This window comes from Phaethon lepturus, unplaced genomic scaffold (genome assembly GCF_000687285.1).
Source record: "Phaethon lepturus isolate BGI_N335 unplaced genomic scaffold, ASM68728v1 scaffold17417, whole genome shotgun sequence".
Classification (NCBI taxonomy): domain Eukaryota; kingdom Metazoa; phylum Chordata; class Aves; order Phaethontiformes; family Phaethontidae; genus Phaethon; species Phaethon lepturus.
Genome location: NW_010551333.1, coordinates 48671 through 75450, shown reverse-complemented (window position 1 = coordinate 75450; position 26780 = coordinate 48671). Strand labels below are relative to the sequence as shown.

General features: G+C 38.8%; 2 protein-coding genes across 2 annotated transcripts in view; one reads left to right on the top strand and one right to left on the bottom strand.

The window, feature by feature from the left end:
- The first annotated feature begins 4019 nt into the window (after nt 1-4019).
- Nucleotides 4020-8706, top strand: BTD (biotinidase). Its single transcript, XM_010290877.1, has 3 exons — nt 4020-4258; nt 5801-5950; nt 7382-8706. The coding sequence occupies exons 1-3, from the start codon at nt 4028-4030 to the stop codon at nt 8564-8566; spliced, it is 1566 nt and encodes a 521-aa protein (XP_010289179.1). The 5' UTR covers nt 4020-4027; the 3' UTR covers nt 8567-8706.
- A 10046-nt stretch (nt 8707-18752) lies between these two features.
- Nucleotides 18753-26780, bottom strand: part of ANKRD28 (ankyrin repeat domain 28) — a 46974-nt gene continuing 38946 nt past the window's right edge. The window contains exons 24-25 of the mRNA XM_010290876.1: nt 25966-26057; nt 18753-19562 (exon numbers count right to left, since the gene is read on the bottom strand). Of these exons, the coding sequence (XP_010289178.1) occupies nt 19276-19562; nt 25966-26057 (379 nt within the window). The 3' untranslated portion in view covers nt 18753-19275. The remainder of the gene's footprint in view (nt 19563-25965; nt 26058-26780) is intronic.

The following is a 26780-nucleotide window of genomic DNA, read 5'->3' as shown; positions in this document are numbered from 1 at the left end:
GCTCGACCTCGAACGCCTGTGGGAGCTGCAGGGTGGGCTTCGTTTGTAACTAGGGCAGCCTGCTCAACGCTCCACCTCTGTGGAGTTGGTCGGAGGTCGCTAACACAGAGCAGGGCAAAGTACAAGGTAATTCTAGCTGAAGATAACCCGACGCCAGCATTCGTGAAGAGAAGCGGAAATGTAGCGTGAGACGCTTCTCCGCAATCCTCACCAAAGGATGATGTACACTGTTTGCCCTGGCTCTGCCCATCCTGGCTATGCCAGACTTGCACACGTCCGAGAAGTGATACTGTTGACAGTCTGTACTGCCCCACCCTCTGACTTGGCGGTTGTGCTACCATCTTGAGTTGTTCAAGCTGAACCACTAATAAGAGCAGCATGCAATTCATCCCCACTCTGTCAGTAACTTAGATAATACTGATCTTTTACGTATGAGACAAAGCATATTTTGGGAATCCTGTGAAATGTATACAACATTTTGTAAAATACTATGTTAGAATGGACAACATTCTTTAAAAATGGACGGCACCTCTGGATAAAAGCCAGGAAACTAGAGCAAGGTTATATAATGTATTACACACAGAATAAATATTTTTCAGAAAAGGAAATGCAAGATACTGTTCACATTGACTTATGATTGCGTTACTAAAAAAACCTTAATAAAAACCTGTATAGTAAATACTGTATTAAAATATAGTGCAGCATATAAAAGCAGTAGACAGGAGGGATGAGTGGAAAAAATAATTTCAGTATATTTTTACATCTACATAGGGGCTGTTGTGTTATGTATTCTACGTATTACAGTGGCAGCTACATCACAATTCATGGATGTCAATGTAGAAAAAGCTTTTAATTATTTTTTATAGCAAATTTAACATTTTGCCTAGTGATCATTACTGTTTATGTCACTATAACTTAACAGGCATTTGCTATTAATAACTTAAGAGGACTCACACTAGTGCTGTTCTGTTTTTTACAGTCTGTTGGATTCTTCTGAGTATATAAGTGCTAAGAAGCAGGGTATGTGTTGCTTTTCTCTATGTGTACATCTGTGTATGGGGAGAGTTGACAAACTTCTAATTTGTCAAAGTTGTTGAAAAGTGAGTGAATGCTTTACTTCGCAATGTACTGATGTTAGATGTTTCTGAAAAACTGACTAAGAAAACAGTCTGCACTGTGACTGGCAGAAAAACTTTTCTGAATCGGCATCCAAACTTAAACACCAGACTTTTAGCCTTTTGTATAGAACTATAACTAGAATACTGTGACTGCACGGTAGTAACACTGCTATGAAATACTTATATTCGGGTGAGATGATCCTACTGAAGCATATCTGCCAGGCAAAAGACCATATAAATCACAGGAAAGGGACAGAAAAAGATATAAAGCATTTCAGTTCATGAAAATTTCTTTTAAAGTCATGGCTTGGGTGAGGTGACAGCTCTGTAGACCCTAAACAAATTAACTTCTCTTCAAGGAAAGGGTTTATTAGATAGTGTAGCACTTTTGATTAGGGGGAAAAAAAACCAAAACAGAATGTGGCTGAGACTTATTTAGAGTCTCACAGGCTAGGGGCTGAGTAAACCCTGATGGTATCCTTATTTTGGCTGGAAAGGTTACTATCCCCAAGCCTTGCCTTGGAGCTTGTCACAGCTCCTTGTTAGAAGCAATCTGTTAGATAGCAGGGTTCTGTTGTTTAAGCTGTCAAATAGGGGAAAGGCATTGGGGAGCACTCATTCAAGTGCTCAGCTATTGTCTGTAGGACTAGCAGTAATCACAACCAAGGGTAAGGACCCAGAGGGATTATTTTAGTTATTAAATTATTTTAGGTGGCCCAGGTTCAGCCAGGTGGGATTGTGTAGTTGGACGCTCAGTGCTAAACCTCTTGTGTAGCTAAACGAGGAAGGGCTTCAGGTTGGTGCTTTGAGTGTTTCTGACCACCAGAAAATAAACCATGGTAGAAAAATGAGAATTCTCCAAGCATGTCTGTAAAATACAACATTTTGTAGAAGCCCATTACCTGTTAATTTTTTATGTTAGTGTGTTTGGCTTAGAAGGCAAAAAGACTTTTTCTAACACATAGCAATTCCATCCTGTGTTCTGAAACTCTCCAACTTTTTCCATCACTAGTAATGGTGAATTCTAATTACATCTTAGTTGACAACTTTGTGAGGAACAGCTGACTAGAACCCATTCCTGTCCTAAATAGGCGTTTTGGCTCTGAAGGGATGACAGAAATAGAAAAGAGAGTTTTGTCAGTGAAGTGCAACACAGTGTGTTTATTTTCGGTGGCTTCCTTAACTGTGAGAGGCTTCCCACCTCTCCTCTCCCTCTCCCTGCTACTGCTTTATATCTTCACATGTACTTTGGTAAAAGCTGAGCTGCACAGGACAAAGTAGGACCCTCTGTTCTTGATATGCATTGATGCATCCCACCCCCCACCAGGTACCAAGTGTTTTCCTCAAGAGGCAGAACAGCAAGGGTGTAGCTTATTGTGATAGAGCTCATGAAAGCAAATAAGTCACTTAAACTAAGATATTACTTACTAAATGCTTTTTTAATAGCTTTCCTCATGCTTCAGTTTGTTCATTGTTAGATACTAAATCAGTTGGTGATTAGACAAAAAAACCCTAAAACAACAGTATTGAGGATTGCTTATTAGCTGCTTTTCATTTTGGAATTTAAGAAAAGAGATACTTTAAGTTAACTTACCATAGGTTTTCTTTTTTAGGTGGAAAACAACATTTAATGTAACATGTATAAAAAATAAAAATGGGATTAGTTTAAAATTGATCTCTTTTTCCTTCTGAACTCCTAGTAGAAACTGGAGAAGGCTCTTCATGCATGTGTCTTTCAGAGTCTGTATTTGCTTTGGAAAAATTCAGAGAGTTCTGAATCACAAAGATTGAAAAGGACTAAGGGTGTTTTGGAACATTTTTTTTCTTGGATAAGAATTGCCAAAAAGCAAATACAATTAAAAAGGCAGTAATTGAACTTGAAGACTGTGGACCAATATTTAAGATTTAATTCCTTAACGATACTAGTATCACGGTGGTGACAAATAGAGAATTATCATATTGTGATAATAACATGGCATTTCTGTAGTATTTCTTAAGCATTGCACAGCCACTGATTGTGTCAGTCAGTCCTTGTTCTGTGTAGGTAAGTATTTTCACAACTTGGGAGGCCAAAGGCTACATGGGGAACCCATATTGGAGGGAGTGCCCCAGCCTTCCAGACTCACCAATTCTTCATTTCTTTCTAAGAAAATCTCAGTAATGCAAATTTTCTGCATTTTGTATGGATTTTTTTGTTTATCGTTATTACTATGAAAGCATTTTTAACCTCATCTATCTGCATTGTATGGCAGGGATGCAGATCTGAATTGCGTTCAACATTTTTATAAATGTTGAAAAAAGCTGCACTGTGTAAGACAAATTAGTCAGTTACATATGTGGAGTTGGAATAGAGTGACTCAATAATCCATCAGGAGAAGCATTTTCATGATAAATGCTGAAGAAATGTCTAGTGTAATTCTTTTGGCAATTATCTGTTTCTGTATTGAAAAAAGAAGTTATATCACTACTTGACTACTAAATATAGTGTTAAAGTAATTTTAGGAAATGCTGCTTTTAAATATATCCCCCATCACCAAATGGGGGAGAAACTGCAAATTTGTGAGCTGCTTTTAACTTTTCCCAAAGATGTGTTGATACATGGTGCAGTAATCTATAAATGAATGCTAAAGTTAATTGTAAAGGGAGACCAAGGAGATCAGTAGAGCTATATATGAAGCTAAAGTCCTTTTAAACAGGACATAGTTATTTAAAGCACCAACATAGGTAGATTTAAGGTTTAGAAACAATATGCATGTGGTTGTTTAGGAATTTAAAAACACCGCACTTGGTTCAAACACTGTTAAGAGTCTCAGTTACAGTTCATATTTAATTGTAAATTTAAATTGCTGGCACTGTTTGTTGCTCAAGCTCCACCCACCCCACCTGGGTTCTGTTTTGGCTCTAGATTTATGGCATACACCATGGTGGATCTGTGCTGGAAGCTGTCCGTCTGCTTTTTTTGCTATCAAGTTGTCTCAGGAAGAGTTAAGAGGGAGGGGCATTACGTTGCTGCTGTCTATGAACACGAGTCCATACTGAGTCCTAACCCGACAGCCCTCGTTGATCGACAGTCTGCGCTGGAACTCATGGGCAGAAACCTAGACATCTATGAACAGCAAGTAGTGGCTGCTGCAAGACAGGTATGCTGCAGCTTAGTAGCAGTTGCGTGTGCCCTATATATATAGAGAGAGAGTAAGTGCTATTTGAGTATAATCTTTCTCATTTGTGTTCCCAGGCAACTAAAGCCATATATGGTCTGGTTTTTCAGACATTCTGACCTGCCAGCAGCTCTGAAAAAAAAATCAGGCCAATTAGCAGCTTGCCTGACTTGGGTTATTCCAAGATTGGAAAAACATGCCTATAGTTATTTAGTATAGGGAAATTAATTTTCTGTTTTGGTCTGAATACCTAGCTCCTTTCTATTTTTTTAAAATGGAATGTTTTTATTGAAAGATTGTCTTACAGGCAGCTGTCTTTGGGTTTGATTTTATTACAGTGCTCTCAGTGGAAATTCCTGAAGGTTTCTAAAAACTAAGGAAGTTAAATGCTTTGGAAATGAATGTTCCACTATTAACAGCTTTGTGGAAGTAAAGTTTTCCATTCCTTTCTCCTACCTTCCATGGAATGGTTCTCAGTCTAACTATATTTAGAGGATAGAGACTAGTATTTCTGACTGTTCTTATGCACAGTCTCCTTTCGTTCCCTCCCCAAGAAAACACAAAGCTGGTTCTAGTCAGAGGAAGCAGGCATTACTGTTCCTGTGCAGTGAAGAAATGACTTGATTCACAATTTTATATAATTTGAAAAAGTGGTTGTTTCTGTTGTGGGGGGTTTTTTGGGTTGTTTTTTTTTCTGAGAATGATGACTGGGCATCACAGTCCAGAAGCGTAATAGCTATTTTTTTGTAGTACTGCATCCAAGACTTGTGAATTATCCCAAAGCCGTAGAATAGATGATAACACATTTGAACTGACTTCTGAACGGTCACAGGAATTTGAGTGACTGATGCTGTGTCTGGTTTAAGAGGAATCTGCTGCATTTTTAGGAACAGATCTCCCTGAACTTCAGGTAGAGCCAGCCTAGCTCTGGCATGGCTACATTTCTACCAGAATCTGCAATGCTTCCACAGTTAAGCTGTTTCTGAAAACAATACTCCCAGTACCCTGTCCAAGCATATATACCTAATCACGGTATATAGCCCAGACTAAGTGATGCTGCACCTTTAACACAGTTAATGTACCTTTGACACAGGTACAGCATCTTTGACAAAGTTCATCTGCAAATAGCACAACTCTGAAAAAAAAAAAAATTAAAACAAATCTTAACATCATCAGTCTTTGACCTGAATAATGTCATTCTCATGACTCGTGGTTGGAGAATACTTTTGGTAAGAATTTGCATTAGGTCTGTTTTTACTTGCACGCCCTTAAAATAATGTCAAATATATTATTTTTCAAGCCAAAGGTATGCGCCAGGTTAAATAAGCTTTTTTAATACATGTAGTTACACCTACTATGAAGTCAAAGAAAAGATATTTTCAAAGTACATTCTTGTCAAAACATACCTGGGTTATCTTTAACTTTCTTTAGCTCTCTTTCCCCATGAAATTCCCCTTTTTTTTCCCTTTCCTATTTAGGTTGGTTTTGCTTTGCCTACAAAACATGTCTTTGTTTTACATACAGGGAGCACAGATCATTGTTTTTCCTGAAGATGGAATCCATGGCTTCAATTTCACTAGAAGCTCCATTTATCCTTACTTAGATTTTGTTCTGCATTCACACTCTGTGAAGTGGAATCCATGCAGAGAGCCGTATTTGTTCAATGACACAGAGGTAAATGTAGGAGTGATTTCTGCAGAGTGGTGGAATAACTAAATACTAGATTTGTGCTCCAAGTGGGAAGCTAGCTCTAGTAGTTTTGCTTCGGGAAGTAAGCCGAAGTTTAACAACTCATAGGACTAGATTCTGTTTTCGTGCATTCTCGCTTTATGCTGGTTTCATTCTTAGCAGAGGCGGATTTTAGATTAGATACATACATGCAAGAAGATTTAGCTTGTTTATGAGCCATCTGTATTTGTCATTTCCCCCTTCCCAACCCATGAAATGGTGATCACTCTCTAATAAGATACATTGCTAGTAGTGTTATTTTGAACATTGTTTTATATAAAAAAATAGCAGTATCTTCACTTTTGATGCATTCTTATTACTGAGTTTTAATGACTTAATGACATCAGAACATCCTGACTCAGCGATTGAGTGTAAAATGATTAGCACAAGTAATAGGACTTGACCTGCTATAATGTAATAGAAGTCACAACTTAGCACAGACCAAGTGTGATTACAGATGTAACCTGCAGGTTGCAAAAATAGTATTTTCATCGACCGTTCTGAACCCGAAGTGAAAATAACCATGCTTAGTAATACAGACTATTTATTCCTATTAAGGTTACAGTAGTCAATATTGTGAAAGTAAGTAATCGTACATGTGCCTGCTAAGCAGAATTTGTGTGCAAACGTTAGTCGCAGTTGTAAATGGTGACCTGCTTTGGCCTATGAATCTTTACTACCAATGATTGTGCACAAGCAAGTCAGAACTCAGTTTGTTATTCAGATCCTATTTGGAGACTGCAGTACTGGCAGTCTTTGGTACAGCTTTCTATGGCATGGAAGAAATATCCCAGTAATACTGTAGTCTGTAACTTTTTGCATTTTTTTTCCGTAACTATACAAAGTCTACCCGTTTACATATCTGCTTCTCTAAGTTGTAGCTAGTAATCACTTTTAAAGAAATTTAGAGTAAAAACATTTAGTTGCAGGAACAAGCCATTGCAGGTGCAAATGATCGTTATTAGATGTTTGCTGTTCTAAAGGCACAGATCAGTTATGCTGCCTTGTCAAAGCTTTCAGTTGACCTATGGTGTTCTAAAGCCATTGGTGCTCCTGCAACAGTCAGAAGTTTCTGAAAATTAATGCCCTTGAAATAGATTTATTTACTTACTTCTCAGGAAAGAAAACCCAGATAATTTATTTCAGTGCTATTTTGAAATTAATATCTGAAATACTTTTCAGTCTAGAAAGCTACTGGTTCCAGTAGCTTTCATGACAAAATCATCAGTACTTTTAAATTTTACAAATATGGTCAAATGTGTTCAATTTCCAGTTGAAAATAATAATTTTAAAATAATAAAATAAGTCATAGCTGCTTAAGTAAAACTTACCCCTCCATATTCTGAGGTGCTTACATTTCCCCATACTGTTCTCCAGGTTCTTCAGCGTCTGAGCTGCATGGCACTGAAGAACAAAATATTCCTTGTGGCAAACTTGGGAACTAAGCAACCCTGTGAATGCACTGATCCGCACTGTCCCCCTGATGGAAGATACCAGTTCAATACCAACGTGGCATTCAATGATGACGGTATGCTGGTAGCCACATATCGCAAACAGAATCTGTATTTTGAATACGCTTTTGATACCCCTCCAGAGCCTGATTATAAACTCTTTGATACCCCTTTTGCTGGCAAGTTTGGTATGTTCACTTGCTTTGATATACTCTTTTTTGAGCCTGCAGTGAACCTCATCAGGCAATACAATTTGAAACAAGTTGTATATCCAACTGCCTGGATGAACCAGCTCCCGCTCCTGTCTGCTGTAGAATTTCAACAAGCTTTTGCAACAGCTTTCAACATCAATGTTTTAGCAGCTAATATCCACCACCCTTCCTTGGGCATGACAGGGAGTGGCATATACACTCCAGTCAAATCGTTCATCTACCACAACATGGAAGGTTATGGTGGCAAGCTCATAGTAGCAGAAATTCCCGTGATTACCGCAGATTACAAAACCAATTTGGAGAGTAATGAAAGATTTGGAGAGAACTTGCATCACTCGTGCAAGACTTTTACAAGCACCTCAATGGATGATCAAGTTTGCTTTAAGGAGGAACAAGAGACCCCTGGCAGAGTATCAGAAAAAGGAAATGAACAGTTACCTCCCCTATTTTATGCAGAAATGATGTATGACAACTTTACTTTCGTTCCTGTATGGGGGGAAAAAGGAGAGCTCCAAGTTTGTGCCAATACCCTTTGTTGCTACTTAAATTATCGGAAAGCTGTTTTAAGTGATGAATTATATGCTTTGGGAGTTTTTGATGGGCTCCATACAGTGCATGGCACATACTATGTCCAGGCCTGTGCATTAGTGAAGTGTGGTGGTCTCAGCTTTAGCACTTGCGGACAAGAGGTTACAGATGCCACTGCTGTGATAGATTTCCAGCTATGGGGAAATATGAGTACCCCTTATATCTTTCCTTTACTGCTGACATCTGGTATTACCTTGGACTTTGCTGATCACATGGGCTGGAAAAACAACCACTATTTCATAAGCAAAAATAGAACATCTTCTGGCCTACTGACAGCTGCTCTATATGGACGATGGTATGAAAAGGACTAGCACGGATATTGACTGAATCAGAAAACAACCGCCCCTATGTTCAGAGTAGATAACATAAGTTGTTGAACGTCTGTACTGCCTAGAGCTTCAGGTATGTTTGTTACCTGACTGACTGATAGATTCCACATTTGAAATGATAAGCAAAGCATTTAACCTAAGAGGCAGTAAGTACAGTCCGTACCTTGGTAGCTTATGTCCTACCAGAAGTAAATAACTGCTTTGCAAAGATAAAGGCTTGTTGACCCATTAGTGTTGAGATGCTTTAAATTGGGAAAATAATATTTCTCATTTCAACTGAATTTGTTCCTTTTAATTTAATCCTTTGGTTTTCTGGGATCCTGGCTAGGAGCATGGAAAAGAATGGAATGGAAAACCATTGCAAAAGAAAAGTAGGAAGGCGAATGAAGACACAAATACTGTGCATGACATGCATGAAAATATATCTGTATACATACGTATAGCTTGTCTATGGTGAGGTTTTCTGGTTAGGGTGCTGTGATTGATTTTTTAATTCTTTATTTTTTTCTTAAGAGTCAAAAACTCCTAGCTGAAATCGTTACCATTTACTGGCCACGCAGTTGTCTGTAATCCCGTTAGAAAACTCAGTGAGTTTTCTCATATACTTTTAACAGTAACTGAATGTTACAGTTGTGAACATCTGTGGAACAGCTAGTCTGGGGAAGAGGATATCAAATGATTGTGAAAAACTAGACTGCATTAAGACATAATTTCCAGCCTACTGTGCAAGGAATTGTGTTTAAAGAAAACGTCAGCAGTGATTATCGACGACTATGTTATGTACTGTTTAAGTACTTTAACTTTCCCTGTTTAAAAGAGAGATCATTTCAAGACTGTTTTGACTTTAAGGCATCTTACACATTGTTCATATATTCATTCAACAAGGGCTATGAAAAGCACATAATGAATTGTGGGACAGCAAGGTTTTTACATACATACTTCATGTGCCAGATGGCAGGTTCCTGCTGCTAAATGAGTAAAACACTGTTGTTTCCAGAGCAATAACTAGATTAAGTACTATAAATATTGTACTGCAGTGACAAACTGTTCAGTGAAGAAGGTGGGAAGAGAATATTCAAAGGATATTAATTTGGGGTTAAATTCAGGGAAGATAACTTATTCTCAAGCATTATAATTTTGTGTGGTCTTATTGGCCGTTATGACTTCATCTGCGTAATGGCTGTTGAGTAATGGAATAAACATAACCAGTCCTTTGGTGAGTCCTTGCGTTCCAGTTGCTCAGTCCATTAGTTGCATTAGGAGCAGTGGGGAGCAGAGCACTAATGGGAGAGTTATGAGTCTCCGTTTCAGTGGTCTGAGTCAGTTCTGATGTGTTCAAACCCAAACCACTATGGCAGCTACAGGTATGCATACTGAAAGGTGCTCATCAGTAAGCTCCTGCTTTGAATGAACTCACTTTCTGGTTTCGGAAAGCAAAACCACTAAGAAATTGATGATGTTTTTCTACCTCAAGGCTTCTTAAATATATATGATCTTGGACTCTGCCAAACCTTCCTTCTCTAAGCTGTATTACTGTGAGCCAGGACCTAGTCACACTGAGTTTTGATACAGCAGCGCAACAGGTTAGTTTTTCCTGCATCATATATTGGACAGAAATATGGAGAGTGGAATGTCTATATCTCATTAGACATAAACTTGCTGATGCAAAAGTAGGCCACTCCACCACAGGATTATTAAAAATCATTAATTCTTTGACACCCATAGTGGTGTTCTTGCTGAATGCTGCACAAGTGCCAGAACATAGAGGGTAGAACATAAAAGCATCTGTGGTGCTTATTGTGCTTCTGGTTCTACTACCATAATGACCAAGTCTAAAAGAAAAGTACAATGAACAGCTGCAGAATTTCACCTGTCAGGATAAGCCTCCCGACCTCACTTTGTAAGCTGAAAAACATGCAGCCTCTTGCACTAAATATTGGTTCATATTTAGTTCCAAAGCAGACTGTTATTATCACAATAAATTAGGTTAAACAAATAAATAGCATTACCTGTATTTGCTGTGCTTAAGGGAAAAAAAAGCATTTATCTGAGAGATACTTTCAGGTGTGTTCCAGAGCTGTTCTAACTTTGGGGATGTCAAAACTATTAGAAAACAAGCCATTCTGGCCTTACTGTTTGCGTGGAGCACGTTGCTTGCTCTTCTCCCCGAGAAGTGTAGGTGTTAAGTATTGGAGCATGTTCTCATACCTTGTTCCCTTCACCCAAAAAAGCAGCAAAGAGACACTGGAAAAAGTGAACAGACAGTACTAGACCTGATGGAACCTTTCTAATAAGTAACTTCCCTCCACCATCCTGATTTTTGAGCGACAACAGACGTGTCCATTCTGAAACAGGGTGACCAGGCAGTAACCTACAACACTCACTACCACTGATCGGCGGATTTTGGAAGTCCACGCTGGAACAGCAACCCTAGCGTTGCCCTGCTGAATGCAGCACTGTTCCCAAACAACCTGGTGGAAGCTACATACCATTTACTGAGGAGGTGTGAGAGGCCTTCAGCAAGGCTGATGTTCACACAGGCAGACTCACACTGTAATGCAGCCCATCATCTAATATCTCTTCAATAGATATAAATGGTTTTATTAAAGCTGCCTGAACTGTTTCCATCTGAGTGTGCAACCAAAACCAAACCAGAACACAAGGATCTTTTGACATACAGGAAGTACAGCGTAAGTCTAGAACAGCTTTAAATCACTCTGTTGACTTAAACAAAATCAATATTTGGAGATTTGTACTGACACCAAAGGAACATCCTGCTTGAGACACAGAGCAGGTGGTGATGTCTTTGAGGGGCCTTGACGCTGTCCCCAGGAAGGGGAAGACAACCATAGAAACTGTCCAGGTAGGGGTAACAGCACATGAATCGGAGGTGGTGGGGCTTTCTTCATCGTGGATCTGCTGCTTTGGGATTCACATGACCAGTGAGTTTTCTGGATGGATGTGGGGATACTCTGATTACAGTGAGAGACAGCACCTGAAAGCACACCAAAGGAACGTTCAGCAAACAGGACCTTGGAGTTAAGTTACTGAGAGCATGTAAATAGGCTGAGGAGCATTACTGAGCATGTAAATAGGCTGAGGAACTGGTAACAGCCTGGGACAATCTGTTCAGAACAAAGATCTTCAGAAGGCTCAAGTGGGTGTAAGCTCATTTGAGCAGATCTCTACAGGTGAAATGAACTGGACTGAAGTGACTGAGCTTCAAAAGCCTCCTGCAGTCAACACAGAAGGAAGGAAGCCATCATCATATGAGCCACAGCACAGTCTTGCCCAGGCTGTGACCTGTCTTGCAGCATCAGGTATTTAACAAACATCCCAGCATCACAGAAAACCCAAGAGGGTGACTACCCTCTTTGGCTGCTTCAGGCATACCATCTAAAGCGAACAAAAGAGCCAACTGAAAAAAATTCATTTGCAGAATTGTTACAGAAAGAGGACCTGAACAATGCCTAACCACTACTATGGCACACACTACGATTCAGGGGCTAGAACTAGCCCCTCCTCCTCCTCCATTTATGTAGGTTAAAAAAAACCCCAAAAGTGGTGACAAATGCCATTCCTGAAAACCCCAAATATTTGCAGATCGAAGTGAGAGTTATTGCTTAATCAAGTTTTTAATGGTCAACGGCAGTGGAAGTACTTCAGAGATTCACTGCGCTCTCCTTCCTCCCCTCCAGTGGGAGAGCAGGCGTAGGCAATGCAGGTCAGAAGTCAGAGGCGATAGTGGTACCCACAGCAGATCAAACAAACTCTTGGTAGAAAAGATTAGAGAGGTTCAATTCAGTAGGATGTTCATAGAGTCTAAGAAAGATTTTTAAGATTTTAAGAAAACTGTGCAAACAGCTTGAATAACAAAGTTTGGTAAGGGATAGGAAATACATGACAGGATAGGAGGTGAATCCTTAGATTTTGCTTTAAAACTGTTTAAGGTATCTAATATATTCTTCTAACATAAAAGAACATCTGAGACCTTGGTGTCTTAAGCTTTGTAAACTAAGTCAATTCCCAGGTACAATGAGAAGAACATCTGCACATCTGTCATTTGACAAGGCTTGGAAGTGGGGCTTTGTTTTGTTCTGTTGTGAAGCTGGAATAGCAAAGTTTCTGGTTCCTTCTATTGCAATTTTAATGAAAAAAGAGTGTGTAAGTTGTCTTTCTCCTCTTTAAATATTTAGTGACACTAACAATATAAAGACAGCGTGAAAGGCTGTTTAGGTTCCATATTATTCAACTACGTTTACAGTTACATGGTGAAATACTGCAAGATTCCTTTCCCAGCCTCAGCTTGAAAATTGCTAAAACATAGCATGGAACCAAGGGAGCCCAGTTTATCCTAATGTAAAATCACACACAGCACCAGGGAAGCATGGATCATTTAGATACTGCTTTATTTGAAGACAAGTAACAGTGCTAAAAGAGACAGGATACCAAGCTGGAAAGAGTTGCAAGAAATCTTCACATCCCGCAAGTAGGGACACTCATCTTTCCCTGTCCGGACCGTTCCGTTGCCAGATGCATTGTAGAGACAGGAAGAAGCCCACAGCTTGAAAATTGTAGTCACATCTGTAACCATTTTCCCCCCAGGGAAGGGAAGCTGAAACACCAGTGTGATTTTCCTGGGCTCTATATAACTAACAGCTGACAGAAATGCTCTTGCCGAGGCTGCCATTTCACAGTTTTTCCCCTCGGTACGTATGAGGGGATACATGGATCAGACAAGGGGCCCGGGTGACATTTACAATGTCCAACCTGGCATTTACTTCTTCTGTTAAGCAGCAAAACAAAGGAATTTTTGTGATAAGGCTTATAGCTCATTATAAATACAATAATAGGCTATTTTCTTAAGAATAAACAGTTGTTTTGCCATTTCAAATTAATGCACAGTGGTTTCTTTGCACTTAACATTCATCAAAACATAAGGATCTTATAGTGAGAAAAGGACTCCAGAAAAAGAGAAAAGCCAATGCTATCAGCTGACAAACATAGAGGCCTGTATTGTGTCTCTTCACATTTAGCATCTCAGGTTTCAGTCTGTAAAGGAGACCCACGTTTTTTAAATTCTTACCTTGCCCAATTTGGAGTCACAGCTGTAGATTTTTTAAAAAAAGGGTTTTAATCCTAATATGAAAGAATAATCCAAGTGTCCCATCAGCTTCTGCAGCATATTCTGCAGCAGTGGTTTAGCCCCAGCCGGCAACTAAGCCTCACACAGCCACTCGCTCACTCCCCCATGGTGGGACGGGGGAGAGAATCAGAAGAGTAAAAATGAGGAAACTCATGGTTTGAGATAAAGACCTTTTAACAGGTAAAGCAAAAGCTGCGCACACAAGCAAAGCAAAACAAGGAACCCATTCACCACTCCCCATGGGCAGGCAGGTGGTCAGCCGTCTCCAGGGAAGCAGGGCCCCATCACACGTAATGGTTTCTTGGGAAGACAAATGCCGTAACTCCGAACATCCCCCCACCCCCTCCTTCTTCTTCGTCCCAGCTTTATATACTGAGCATGACGTTATATGGTGTGGAGTATCTCTTCGGCCAGCCTGGGTCAGCTGTCCTGGCTGTGTCCCCTCCCAGCTCCCCGCGCACCCCCAGCCTGCTCGGTGGCAGCCCAGCACGACAAGCTGGACTGTCCTTGACTACTTAGCAACAACTCAAAACACGTTATCAACATTTTCTCATCCCAAATCCAAAACACAGCCTCACACGAGCTTCTGTGAAGAAAATTAACTCTACCCTGGCTGAAACCAGGACAATTATAAAGTTATCACAAATCAGAGAGATTACTACAAGACGCAATAATTACCACTGTTGGATTTAAGGATTTAGATGAACTTGCTGGACCAACTTCAAGAATTTAAATACTTACTTTTTCCTGATATTAAAATGAATTTTACTGAGTTTAAATCCAGACCTATGGAGGTGGTGTTAAAAGTTTAAACTACTTAAGAGATTATAAAGGTTATTAGTCTGATTCCAACCAGGACTGGATTATCAGGAATTAATTGTTATCAGGAATCAGTGCTTTTTAACCAAAAGCACAATGGCATTTCTTTTGGAAAGTGGGTATATACCATCAGGAGAGGCACGGAGCAAAGTGCTGGGAGATGAGGAGGTTGCTCCTCCTGCTGCTCCTCCAGCTGCAGCTGGGGAAGCCCACAGAGCTCCCTCACCCACCCTGTGATACTCTGAGCCCAAGCAGCATGTCCTCTAGTTCTCCAGAACTGCTGTTTCCATCAACACTTACCCTTTTTATTTAGGTTTCATTTTTTAAGATGTGAACCTCACTGATCCAAACATGGAATTAGTAAGTAGTATGGGCTCCCTGGACACATCTAGCACTGTTAAAAGTGTTCCATGATCATGCACATGGAGATACTTCTCACAAGTATATGCTTGACAATGTTGCTTACAATCTTTCTACAGGCTTATCCTCTCACCCAGTTATTGTACGATTAACAGAAAGGGTTTTTTGTTTTTTTGGGGTTTTGTTTTTGACACTCCCCTCCCCCCCCGAAGCTGAGCTACCAGAACCGACTGGATTTAATGAACATTCTCTCACCTTTTTTTTTTTTTTTTGTAAACTAGAATATAGAGTATGTTGTTCTGGTTTACTACAGTAGTTGTTGCCTTTAAATGGACATAATCTCTGGGCAAGACAGGAAGGCTAATTTCTCTCAAACCCAGAATTACTGGGTTGAAGAATCTGTAAACATTCTTATACTCCTTTAGTCATCTTCCATACAGCTTTGAGACCTTTAGTGCCCTTTGTGTAGATGTTAAAAGGAAGAAAACTTTGAAGTAATTAGTTTTAAAATATTGAGTTTTTTTAACCAAACATTTATTAATTTTTTAGCCTGGCAGACAAGTGAGAATTTTAAACAAGAAAATATACAACTGGGGAAAAAAAACAACCAACAACTTTAAAAAGTGCCTATTTCTAGCTCTGATTGTTCCAAATATATTTATATGATTATTTTGGAGATATCTAAGCATGGGGAAGCAATAAAGAGTAATAGGAGTAAACACAAAGCAAGAGACACACAGAGGTCAAGGTTTTGTAAGAAATGACACAAAAAATCTTTTTGATTACAGTAGGGACAATTTTGGGCAGGGGGTGGGGAGGAAGACAGACTGATTCTTCATTTTAACAGCATCCAGCATTTATGCTGCCACACTATACTTTATAATACTAACCAACTTGGTGTTTTCTCCTGCAGAACATTTATCCTGAGAACTGAAAAACACATAAAACATCCCAGAAGTCAGAGTACACAGAAAGCTGAGCAGAGCTGGTTGTCCTCACTCCTGAAGTCCAGTCGATTTTTTTTCCCCCTCCAGGATAAAAAGGGCTTCTTTTATTCTAATATACTGCTTCAGTGGTCCAGCCAAGGCTCACTGCTCTTTCTTGTTGAAAATCCAAGAGATTGTTTGGATGAAGGTCATAACAATAACTGTGCCCTATTCATCTGTACAAAGAGGAGGATTTCTTTTAGCAAAATGGAGGTTCCAGTATCATTTTCTGGAAATGAACAGGCCTCCACTGAGGTATGAACACTTTTTTCCTTTTTTTCTCAGCTAAAAAGCCAGCCACAGACATTATTTGTTGTACAGAAACAAGGAACTTTCTGTTCCTTGACCTCTCATTAAGAAAGTGGTTTCCGACCACAGTAGCATGTTCTTTAAACAAATCACGTTCCATTTTTGGAGTAAGGCCATATCCTAATAATAGTCCCAATTATCACTTACAAGGCACAATCACTGTCCTACCCATACTGCCAGGTAGTAATGGAGGTTGGGTTGTGTGTGGTGGTTTTTTTTTTTTAATAGGAACAACCAAATACACGCAAATTGCAATCTACAGGCTCACTGAATAAATTCTAAGGATGAGATAGATGAGATACACAAATCATGTAACTCTGAATTCCTAAATGGGAATAAGGTTTGCAATAAGGAGAGACCTTTAGCTCTAAAAAGCTTACAAAACTTAACTTAAAAATAATGCAATTATTTTTTTCTTGAGGAAAAAAGTTTTCTTCCTCAAGAAAAAGAGTAGTAATGAACTGGAAGAGGGGCACGAATTCCACTTGATGTAAGCAAACAAAGGCGTTCGACAGCACTCTATCCTGCATTTGCCTGTATTCCACATCCAAATCTTTAACTTTTAAACCAACACCGCCAGAGCTTTTTCTCCTGCTGTCATCCGGGCACACAGCAGATGCAAATAGCTCAGTCTCTGCTGCCTTGCTCATTTTTCAAGTAAGAGAGAGTGTCCCCTCCTATAAACTGCCCTGTGAGTACCGACACCACACACTTAGGTAACAGGTCACCCTGAAGTCAAATAGAAACACAGATAATAAAGGCCTATAAAGATCATCTTCTCACAGTTCCTTTGAAGCAACAAAAATGGGACAGTTTCATTAAACAGAAATATGCAATTGTCACCTTTTAAATAACAGGCATGCTACTTGGCATTCCGATTCAGTTTTTCCACAAGTGTATGAGGAAAAACGGGTCCGTGCTGCTCCAACCTTCGTGTGTGAACAGATGCCGTGAACGTCAAGACAGGCCAATACGGCGCTTTCGAGTGCTGCCTGCCTGCTCAGCTGAGGCGCGTACAGCACTCACACAAGGCCCCATGCTTGAAAGATTCAGAAGGAAGAAAATAGAGAAATCACCATCTCCCTGAAGTCATCTAATTCTGCTCACAGACAAACATATACAAAAAATGAAGAGAGGCACAGATGGTTAAGAAAGTTATACTTAAAAGGAAGCCTAAAGGAATAGTGAAGTAATTCAACATTTAAAATTACTTTAAATTTGAGTAGCTCACCTTCACTTTAGAATTAAAATACTGGCAAAGCCTTTGTGAAGCAGATTTTATAAATTCTAACAGTTCAACAAAAGAGATTTTGTCATTAATGCTTAGTAGATACAAATAAATTATTCATTAGTAGAACTCACATTTGGGTTTTATTATACTCCGTAAAATATACAGGAATCTTGAAGTACTGAAAGAGTGCAGGTAAGTACAGTATTCAAGCAGTCACTATTTCTATGTACATGCTCATTAATTCTTCAAAAACCCACACAATTATCAAATAGATCAAAATATTGTCCCGTGTTTCCACACTATGTTCAGAAAACCAGTTGATAATTTACAATATCATAAAGATTTCCAGTTTCACAATACAAAAAGGATAAAAAGGAAATTGGAGTCAGTTTGTAGTAATTTATTTGTACTTTACCAGGACATGCAAGGATTCCTTGCATGTACATAAACAAATTCACTTGAAAAGTAACAGTTATAGTTAAAGCAGAGCCAAATAAAGTAAATATTCATATTTAACAGACAAAACTTCAGCTTACTTATGTCAGTTTTTCATTCTTCAGGCAATTAAAATACCCCACAGTAGTCTGTTATAAATTAAAAAAAAATAAAATTCGGGCAAGTCTGAACTACATTACAGGGACCTGTTTCTGTTGTTTATTTTCTAAATGGAGCACAACAAAGATACACAGCTCTTCCCACAGACCAGACACTGTACTTTTTTCTCTAATAGGGTAATATACTTTTAAATTCACCTCTCCGCCTTGTAAATTCAGGATTTAAAAAGAAAAGTGATAGGGATATACAATTTTAATCTTACATACAAATTTATGATGTAAGGAAGTGGACAAATTATTGAAAAGAACTCTCAGTCACAACAGGGTTGTCAAGACATCTCAATTTTTTATGCAGTTTCATAGTTTCCAAGTTACTCATGTATTTTTAAATTAAAAAAATCTCAATCCAAAACGCAAAAGTTAAAAAAATCTAAAACTGTGCAACAATTACTCCTTCCCTCCCATGTCTCCCACCCCTTCCCTTGTTTATTACACTGTACACTTTTCACCCTGACTTCACCTTGTTAGCTGGTTTAATTTTAGTATTATAAAAGTATGACAAGTTCATTTCACCTAAAAGAAAAAGAAAACAAAACTTAAAAGTACATCTGCTTTCTTTCATGGTACATTTAATAGTGTCGGAAGGCTTTCAGATGATTTAAAAAAAAAAAAAAAAATCAATATTTAAAACCAAATCTAAGCTTCTTTTCCAGAAGTAATTAAGGTTTGGTTGAAACAACTTCTCAAATAACCTATTCCAGTTTTCACAAAAACGTATTTAGTTAAAAAAAAAATCTTTAAGTTATTTGGTCCTTTGGCAATTTGCAGCACAAACAATGCCTACTGTACCAAACTCGTTTATTGCCTTCAAAATTGTTTTAGTTTTATTGATAATATTTAAATCTAGCATCCTTTGTGTTGTACAATAGTGTTGTTCATTTACATCAAGTAGGGTGCCCAGTCTCCAGAAATTACTCCTGGCACCAGAAATAGAATGGTAGAACACAGTTAAATAAAACAGTTTTGACATTCTTTTTTTTTTTTTTTTTGCCATGGATTCCAAGTACTTATTCAAGAATTTATGCTTCTTCTGCAAAATATGCTTTTAAAAAATCCTCCTAGAGTCTCACAGATTTTTTTTTTTTTTGTATGCAACCACAATAAAAAACATCTTCTCAAAGGTCTGTCCTCGTTTTGTATTCAAACACTGATAGCTTTTTTTTCAAAAGCACAAGTCTGACCTTCCAGTGTGAGGATTCACTCTTCAGACCTACAAAATGTAGCTGCTAATAGGTCTCGGAATCTGAGTCATTGAGTTCGTCTTCTTCTGTATACGGGTAGCCACCTTCCCTGCCAATGTTGTTGAAAGTACAGTAAGAGCTATGGTCACTCCTCATGATCGGCAAGGAATCGAAGGTGACAGTTTTTGAGGTGTTGGTGTAATGATTAATGGCGTTGAAAGTAAGGGAAGGTAATGTGCTGCTCGATGAAACAGGCATCATCGTGGCCAGAATGAGAGCTAGGCAATCAGCCACATCTTTATTGGGCGCGCAGGCCAAAGCTGGTGTGTAACCTAGAAAGTCAAGAAAAAACAAAACCTTCATTTAAAATAAAGCCAATGTAAAAATTTCTCCAAGATCATGTCATCTTTCTGCTGAAGTACTTTATATGGCTTAGTTCTGCACTGCTTAAAAAAAGAACACAGAGTTAAATGCATTCTCAATTAGAAGTTTTTAACTTTCACTTACAAAATCAACCCAGAACTAAGTGGGCTTCGGAACAGAGATGTAATTGTTTTGTTAAGCACAGTCAGACACTCTAGGCCAGGGAGAAAAGTCTGGATTTGACAATGGTGAGGAAGTCACCTGGCTAAGGAGAGACAACTAATGGCAGCGACGGGTGAAGGAATTCACTAGAGACCCACTGCAGAAACTGCAGCTCAACATGTTAAATATTTCTTCATCCAGAAGCTTCCATATAGCTGTTCACCACAGACAGTTATTTTAATACGACTGTCCTATCTCAGTAACAAGCTGGCTAAAAGCATCAGGGCCAGTTAATTGAAAAGGCAGACTATACAATTTCAGTTGACCTATACTTTATGACAAGATACAGTAATATAAACTATAAAGCCAATGTCTAGCTTTTATTTAAGGGATATCAATTAAGAAATCCACAGAAGTTTGAGAAAATGGCAGCTGGATTAGTAGGCTAGGACTTGCAGAGAGAAACTACACCTCTTGCCTGTCCAGCCTAAACTCCTTCTGCCAGGCAATGCTACTGTGCCATCCCCCAAAATGCAGGAGGTCTTGGGCTGTGGAATGGTTTGCAGTCAGGCCATGTAGCTGTGAAATCTCTTCTGGGTAGCTGTGGCTCTAATAACCCTCCAACACTTCTCATTTCGCAGCTTCCCCCTTCCCTATGTGCTTGCCTCTACTCATTTGAATATCAAGAAAAACGCTTCAAATTCTCCTCAGTGGAGATCCGTGCACTGCTCCTGTCTCTGGCTTTAGGCTTCATCATTCAGCAAGGCACCTGAGGGTAAGTTTTGGCACAGGTCTCAGGGTATATCTGTGACACCGAGGCACTGCAATTGGTGGTGACAACAGCAGCTCCAAAAGCATGCCGGTCATGTAAGTACAACCACAGCCAATGGCTAATTCTGCTGCCAAGACCAAAGTTAAGTTCCCTCTACTCTGAGGAACCGAGTGGCCAGATGACCCTTGTGGTATCTCTCGCTGCACGCGGACGATATGCCCACAACAAGCTGAATAGAAAGACTCGTGTTCAGGTACATTTGGGAGTCTGAAGTCCTGTGCTACCCCCAGTCCACAACTTAAAGGTGTACAACATCCAGGTAAAAAGCACACAAGTAATTTTCAATAACAGATGGCTTTAAAGCAAACCACACGATGGATTTCTATCCAGACCTTAGGAAGGCATGGAAAATGAGGCAATGCCTGTTCTATCAGCAAGCATTTCAACTATTAAGGAATAACATTTTTTGTAGAAGCAGATTCAGGTCAAGTTTTAGGACAGAGCTCAGGAGTAGTTACCATGTTGTACAACTGCACAGAAGTTTTAGACAAGTAGACACATTCTGAAAAATAATCGTAGCTAGAAATTAAGAAAACAGCAAGCAGGGGACAGTCTTGCAGTTGAACTATTATTTGCTCAGGACAGCCCTTGTGCATGATGCTTGGAACGGAGTAAGAAAACAGCCCCAGCCCAAAGGAGCATACACTCAAGGAAACGCACGGGTAGTTCAAGCGCAAAACGCACCAGCTGACCATGCGACAGGGCCGTACAGAAGTGCAGCGCAGCAAGTGTTTTCATTGTTAGTAATGTACCACAGCAGTCAAACAGCTCAGAGTTAACAGTGACAGTCTGCAGAAGCGATACGTTTTGAGAGGATTCAGAGGGCCAGAGCTTGCTACCCTTGGGTGAAGACTGCATTTCAGACATGTAAGGCTGAACGGAAGGCTTAGAATTGATACTCAAATGCACGCAAATATCTACAGTTGCTGAAGATTGTATGAAGGTAAAATGACACACAAGATAAGTTTACTCAAGCTTGCCATATTCAACACCATATCTTTCACTAACATGATTTGATAAAAGTTGAAAGATGAAAAACGAGCAGTCACCCATTACCCTTCTAGGGTTTTTTTTTGTTAGGGGCCCCCCCCCCCCCCCTTTTTTAAAGGCTGCTTCTTGCTAAGACCTTGAATACTTATACTTACGTTCTTTCTGGAACAGAGCATCATAGTTCATCATAAAAAAATTAAAATACAATGTAAAGATTAAACAGACTACTTGCTTCTGTTAAAAGTTCTCTAAAAAAAGTGTTTATATTAATATTCAATTGTAGGTCTTAAGCTCCTGGCTTTTTTAAGTAGGAATGAAATATCACAGTTTTATTCTTGCCTTAGACATAGAAAGATGAAGTAACTGCTGGCACCATGGAAGATTGACATCTGCATCCTCCACCGTTTTATTTCTGTCTATACTATTTTAAAATGATAAGAACAAATTATATTTTTATGTCCCTTAGCTGCAAAGTGATCATTCCTATGTCGGGACAACAATAGGTATAACTAAATTTTCTTTTAAGATGATGTTGGTAAATGTACCGACTCCACTGAAATACTCTTACTCAGTTCTCGATAATGCTCCCCATGATCTGTACTTGTATCTGCATAAACCTCCACACAACAACAAAATAAAAAATTACTATCTTCATTTGTAGATAGGGCAATAGAAGCAGAGTGAGGTGAAGCAGCTTCCTTGCACAACAGAAAACAGAGCCTGTGTGATGGACACTGACTTAAGACCAGGGCTCCCCCAGCCCAAACGCAGAGCTGCTCCCTCCCCTGGGGCCTGGCAGTTGCCATGAGGGAGCCTACAGGAAAACCAGAGGGTTATTAACGCACTCAGCACAAAGACAGTTCTCAGGATAAACTGAATGAAGTCTTACACTTGGGAAAGAGAAAGTCATCTGAGGTATGAGTCATCTTGTAAGCATTTATAGGAAAAATTCCTTCCAGAGAACTGGAGATCTCCAATGTAAACTAGAATATGAGTAAAGGAAGGCTTGGAAAATAACTAGACAAAAAGAAATACCACTGCCCCCCACCTCTTTAAAAGAAAATAATCTTGAAAGGCCAATGATCACTGTAATGATAAATCTAGAAAAGAAGAGAAACCTCCATGCTATGTCAGTCTCCGTAGTTAGGGAATGCCTTCTCTCACTACAGCAGCGCACATTAATACAACAAATAAAAGACAGACCGCAGCAGGAAATTTAGATAGCCTAAAGTAAGTTAAATATCAGGGGAAAAAAAAACACAGAACAAAAAAAAAAACTTTCAAGTTTTTTTTTTTTTTCAACTTTTCAAAGTTGGTTGACTGACCAAAAATAAAATTTCAAATTGTGTCAAATGAAAGAAAAAGCTAGAAATTTTTTTTAAGACAGGTAAACTTGCATAAATAATGTAAAATTCAACAGCATTTTTGTAGATGCAGGTGATGGCAAAGTTTCATGATGACAGGTGTGGAAACACAAGAAAAGAACTGAAAGATTTGAGTGAGAATTGATACAGAAGGGAGAATGAATCCTCAACATGACTACTTTTGGGAAGTATAGTGGACAGTTAATTTGTTGTTTCAGTTGCATTTGATCTTTAGAGAACCAAGAGGATTACATTTTTTCCAAAGACATTAGTTCTTAAACATCTTCAAAAGTGCTCTCACCACATTAAGAGATGCCCTATAACAAAAGCAGTATGACTTCAAACCTAGGGTTTTAAGTATAAGTCATTAATAAACCAAAATCCAGACAATTGGAGTGATGTTGCTTTTTTCCAAAGTTCATGTTTTTCAATAATTTTCTGTAGCCCAGATATAGCAGGAGAGAACTATTAGGTAGTTTTATACAGATTTAGATAGAAACAGAGACTGCTTGTAGAAAGGTCAATTCAGCCTTGCTGAGGTTCTGCTGGTTACATGTGCCATGTATCAAGACATGCTTCCATATAAAATACTAAGTCAAACTTTACCTCCAATTTCATCTAATTCTATCTGAAACACCAAGCTTGCATGGCAGATCACTGTACTTATCTGAGCTATGCTAAAGAAAGAGAATGTCAGTTTTGTGGTGCAAAATATTCCAGCACCTATTTCTTCAGTCTGCTTTGCTAAACAGATAGCTTTCACCCCTAAAAATGCATGAATCATACTCTTTTAAGTCTTTATAACAAAACAAAAATCACACTTTCTCCTATATTTTCAATTTTTTAGAATTAAATAAATGTAATTTTTTTTTCCTTTAGAAACACTTATACTCTAGCAGTAGATCCTAAAATCAACGACAAGTAGACCTAAACCAGAACCTGGCTATCACTACTGCCAGCTTTTCCATTTAATATAAAAGGTATACTATGGAAATCAAGAAAACTTTTGCAACAGGTTTAGCAAGCCTGCTGACATACTAATACCTCTAAGAATTAAGAAAAAAATGAAAGTGACAGGTGAAACAGATTGATAAATCCCACGAAAATTTTCTTTGCTCTCTCACAACTCAAAATATTCATCACTTTGCACATACTGTACTTCAAGCCCGCACATTCATCCAACAGAAAAAAAATTCATTATGGATATTCTCAAGTCTGCTTAAAATTTTATAAACAAAGCAATTGCTATTAGAAAAGTTAAGCAACACAGTGAGGAAGTACATTAGGTAGCACTCAGAGTTACTAGAGTTACCTTAAAATTTAAAATATTAACAGAATTAAGAAATTGTTTAACATGTTAGATCCCAAGGCTGCCAGAGAACCATGACTTCTACACAAATAATTTTTTTTATCTTTTACATCAAAGATCCACCCTAACAAGGGACTGGCTGGCTGCACATGAAAAGCCCACAAATACATAAACAACGTCCAGCTCATGCATCCAGCTCTGGAGCCCTCAGCACAGGAAAGACATGGACCTGTAGGAGTGGGTCCAGAGGAGAAGGGCCACAAAAATCATGAGAGGGATGGAACACCTCTCCTATGAGGACAGGCTGAGAGAATTGGGGTTGTTCAGCCTGGAGAAGAGAAGGCTCCGGGGAGACCTTATTGCAGCCTTCCAGTACTTAAAGGGGGCTTATAAGAAAGATGGGCACAGACTTTTCAGCAGGGCCTGTAGTGACAGGAGAAGGGGTAACAGTTTTGAAGTAAAAGAGGGTAGATTTCGACTAGACATAAGGAAGAAATTTTTCACAGTGAGGGTGATGAAACATGAACAGGTTGCCCGGAGAGGTGGTAGATGCCCCATCCCTGGAAACACTCCAGGTCAGGTTGGACGGGGCTCTGAGCAAGCTGGTCTAGCTGAAGATGTCCCTGCTCATTGCAGGGGTGGGGTTGGACTAGATGGTCTTTAATGGTCCCTTCCAACCCAAACTGTTCTATGGTTTTATGCCCTCCAGTTAGCATACTGTGATGAGAAATAAACCCCCAAAAGGTATGCTTTCCAATCTTTTAATTTCAGGGACTTTCATTTAGCAGTTACCCCTGTCCCCTATTTTAGGAATGACCTTTAAATCATCCATGTCACTTTGTGTGTTTCTCAAATTACACAGCTTAGTGAAAGTCACTGTAAACATTAAAAGAGGAAAAACTTTCCAAACTGGAAATATAATTAGAACTGTTAATTAGGCATATCCCGCCTAGGAAAAAAAACAACCCAAACCAAAAACCCAACACTCTCCCCCCCACCCTCAACTGGCCAAAAAAACCCCAAAACACAAAACCACCCACAAACCTCCAGCTACCGCTTGCAGTTAAAAGACCTATTGGGGTATGGCATAAGAGAAGGAGCTCTTCTGCTCTTAGAAGCACAGCTTCGGAGGACCACAGATTTCTTACGTGAAAATATGCAAATAAGAACTCAGTAGATCTAACTTTCTTTTGTTCTTAAAAGGTATAGGATTTATTCTCTGTGATAAAGCAGTTACTTTTTCTTACTTCTATGTGCCAAAAAAATCTAAAGAGCCAGAAGCTTGACACCAGTAACTCAGATCTGTAATTCATACTTGCTTTTAAAAACTAACACCAAAATACCTACCGTGACAAAATGGATGGCAATTCAATCCAGCTTAACAGCTGAAAGTTCTATTTTCCTTTGAGCATTACTTTTTTTTTTTTTACTGTTTCCAGTATGCCAGAGCTAGTGTATTCATACTGTATACATTATAAAACTACAAATGCAAACCAAACATTTCTATTCCGTGACCTGCATTGTTCTGAAAGTTTTCACTCCTCTTACAATTCTGTTGCTTTGCTAAAGTGACCCACTGCCAACACAACACACTTTTTTCTATCTTTTCTACTTGCAAGGATCATATGAAATTCCCAAAGGGTCATTGCTTTTCAGGGAGCTGAGTTTAAAACCACCATTCCTTATGGGGAAACAAAGGTAAAATTTATTCTTACCGTTTTCATCTACAGCAAGTACACTTGCTCCCTTCCCTAAAAGCTCTTGAACTACAACTGTTAGTCCATTCCGAGCAGCAACATGCAGAGGTCTGTGAAGACAAGCAAACTGGTACATAAACAGTAGAACGAGATACGAAGTAAGACAGGTAGCTTGCATCTAGTTAAATGACTATTGAAGTATTTATACTGGTATGTTACTTACACATTATAAAAATATTGTTGATACAGTAACTAAGATGGGAAAACCAGCAAATCTCTTTTCTTATTGCAAAGAAACTGTAAAATAACAATTGTGCACTTTCTGTTGTCTTTTTATGGCACCACACAGTGAGGAAGTAGCTCACTTCATGAGTAGTAACTTCATCACGTTAAACATTTAGAAACATCTGGTACCCTACTGTTGATAAATCCTTCACTGAACTGTTGTAACAGATATTGTCACACCTGAGAGTTACTCCATGTCACTGGCAATAATCTTTAGAATAGTAACAGAAGAATGGTGGTCATTTTATTGCATGTAAATGCTTAAGAGATGCAGAAGCTTTTCATCAATCTGCCTTTTAGAAACCAATATATTCCAATGTGACTAGAAATTAAAAAAAAAAACATTTTACAGTATAATGCATGAAGCAGGAAAAAAAATTACTTTTCAAAACCTCAAGCTATTAACCATAACCCTGTTTTGTGGTGACTTGATCAATAAAGGAAAGTGTAACTTTACGTCATGTATTTTAACGATAATCTTTTTCAAATGCAACAGTTTTTCAAAATTGGTTCCCACTGGCTTAAATAAAACTCTACCACCACTCAGC